At 76.4% G+C, this 1,586-nt stretch overlaps 1 protein-coding gene across 1 annotated transcript; it reads right to left on the bottom strand.

Annotated features, from left to right (window-relative positions):
- Positions 1 to 331: 331 nt before the first annotated feature.
- Positions 332 to 1,384, bottom strand: CEBPB (CCAAT enhancer binding protein beta). Its single transcript, XM_037500263.2, is given in 2 exon segments — positions 332 to 649; positions 652 to 1,384. Coding segments are annotated over 2 exon segments (1,032 nt in total). The 5' UTR covers positions 1,382 to 1,384; the 3' UTR covers positions 332 to 347.
- Between the last annotated feature and the right edge of the window lie 202 nt (positions 1,385 to 1,586).

The raw sequence follows: 1,586 nt of genomic DNA, 5'->3' as shown, positions 1-1,586 counted from the left end.
CCGCGCCTGGAGAGGGGCGCGCGCCCCCCCCCCCCCCCGCACACCTGGACCCGGCTCCTTAAATAGCAGCGCGCGCGGGCGCCCCCGTCTGCAGGTGCGGCTGGCTCGGACAAAAATATAGATATATATATAATAAAATATTAAAATTACCGAGGAGCTCCCCGCGCTGCCGAGCGCCCCAGTGCCAAAGTTTCGCCGGCGCCACCGGGGCGGGGCGGGCGCGGGCGCTGCCCGGAGTCTCGGCGGCCGCGGCGCGCGGGGGGCGCGGGGGGCGCGGGGCGCGCGGGGGGCGCGCGGGGCGCGCGGGGCGCGGGGGCCGGCCGGCGGGGGGCGCGCGCGGGGCCGCGCTAGCAGTGGCCGGAGGAGGCGAGCAGGGGCTCGGGCAGCTGCTTGAACAAGTTCCGCAGGGTGCTGAGCTCGCGCGACAGCTGCTCCACCTTCTTCTGCAGCCGCTCGTTCTCGGCCGTGAGCTCCAGGACCTTGTGCTGCGTCTCCAGGTTGCGCATCTTGGCCTTGTCGCGGCTCTTGCGCACGGCGATGTTGTTGCGCTCGCGCCGGATCTTGTACTCGTCGCTGTGCTTGTCCACCGTCTTCTTGGCCTTGCTCTTGACCTGCGAGGGCGCCGGCGCCGCCCCCGCGAAGCAGGCGGCGGGGGCGCCTTGGCGTCGGCGGGGCTCGGCGTGCCGGGCGGGCTGGACGACGAGGACGTGGACAGGCTCCCGCTGCTGCCGCTCGGCACCGCCTGGTAGCCGAGGTAGGCGCGCAGCGCGTACGGGAAGCCCGCCGCCATGCCTGCGGGGCCGCCGCCCGGCGCGCCGGCCTCCTCCTTCCGCTTGCAGTCCGCGGGCTCGAAGCCCGGCTCCGCCTTGAGCTCGGCGGGCGGCGGCGGCGGGGGCGGGGGGTGCAGGGGCGCGAAGCAGCCGGGGTGCAGCGCGCCCTTGGCGGCCCCCAGGCGCCCCAGGCTCACGTAGCCGTAGTCGGCCGCCTTCTTGCAGTTCTTGCCCCCGTAGTCGTCGGACAGCAGGTCGGAGAGGAAGTCGTGGTGCGGCCCGGAGGAGGCGGGCGCGGGGGCGGGCGCGGGCGGAGCCGCCTCGAAGGTGTCCGTGACCGCGGCCGGCGCCGGGGCCTGCGGCGCGCCCAGCGGCTCCAGGTACGGGCTGAAGTCGATGGCGCGCTCGTGGTCGCCGATGCTGCCCAGCTCGCCGGCGGGGGGGCGCGGCCCGGGTCTGGCCGCGGGGGGCGCCGCGGGGGCCGCCTTGCCGCCGTACGCAGCAGCCAAGCAGTCCGCCTCGTAGTAGAAGTTGGCCACTTCCATGGATTTAAAGGCGGGCGGCGGCGGCAGCGGGAGACATGCTGGGTCCCAGGCCACCAGGCGTTGCATGAACGCGGGCGCCCGGGGAGGGGGCCTGGGGCGGCCCGCTCCGGCCGGCCCGCAGGTGGCGCGGCCTCCCGGCCCCGAACTGCCGCCGCGGGGCTGCTGCCGGGGCGGCCGGGGCTGAAGCTGCCGCTGCCGGGGCTGCCGCTGCTGCTGCCGCCGTCCCGGGGCCGCGCTCGGTGCGGGGGCTGCCGGCCGGACCCTCGGGTGG

Source organism: Talpa occidentalis, unplaced genomic scaffold (assembly GCF_014898055.3).
Source record: "Talpa occidentalis isolate TD23 unplaced genomic scaffold, MPIMG_talOcc4v2.1 talOcc4.10, whole genome shotgun sequence".
Classification (NCBI taxonomy): Eukaryota; Metazoa; Chordata; class Mammalia; order Eulipotyphla; family Talpidae; genus Talpa; species Talpa occidentalis.
The sequence above is the reverse complement of the archived record's forward strand: the minus strand, read 5'-3'. Positions and strand labels throughout refer to the sequence as shown.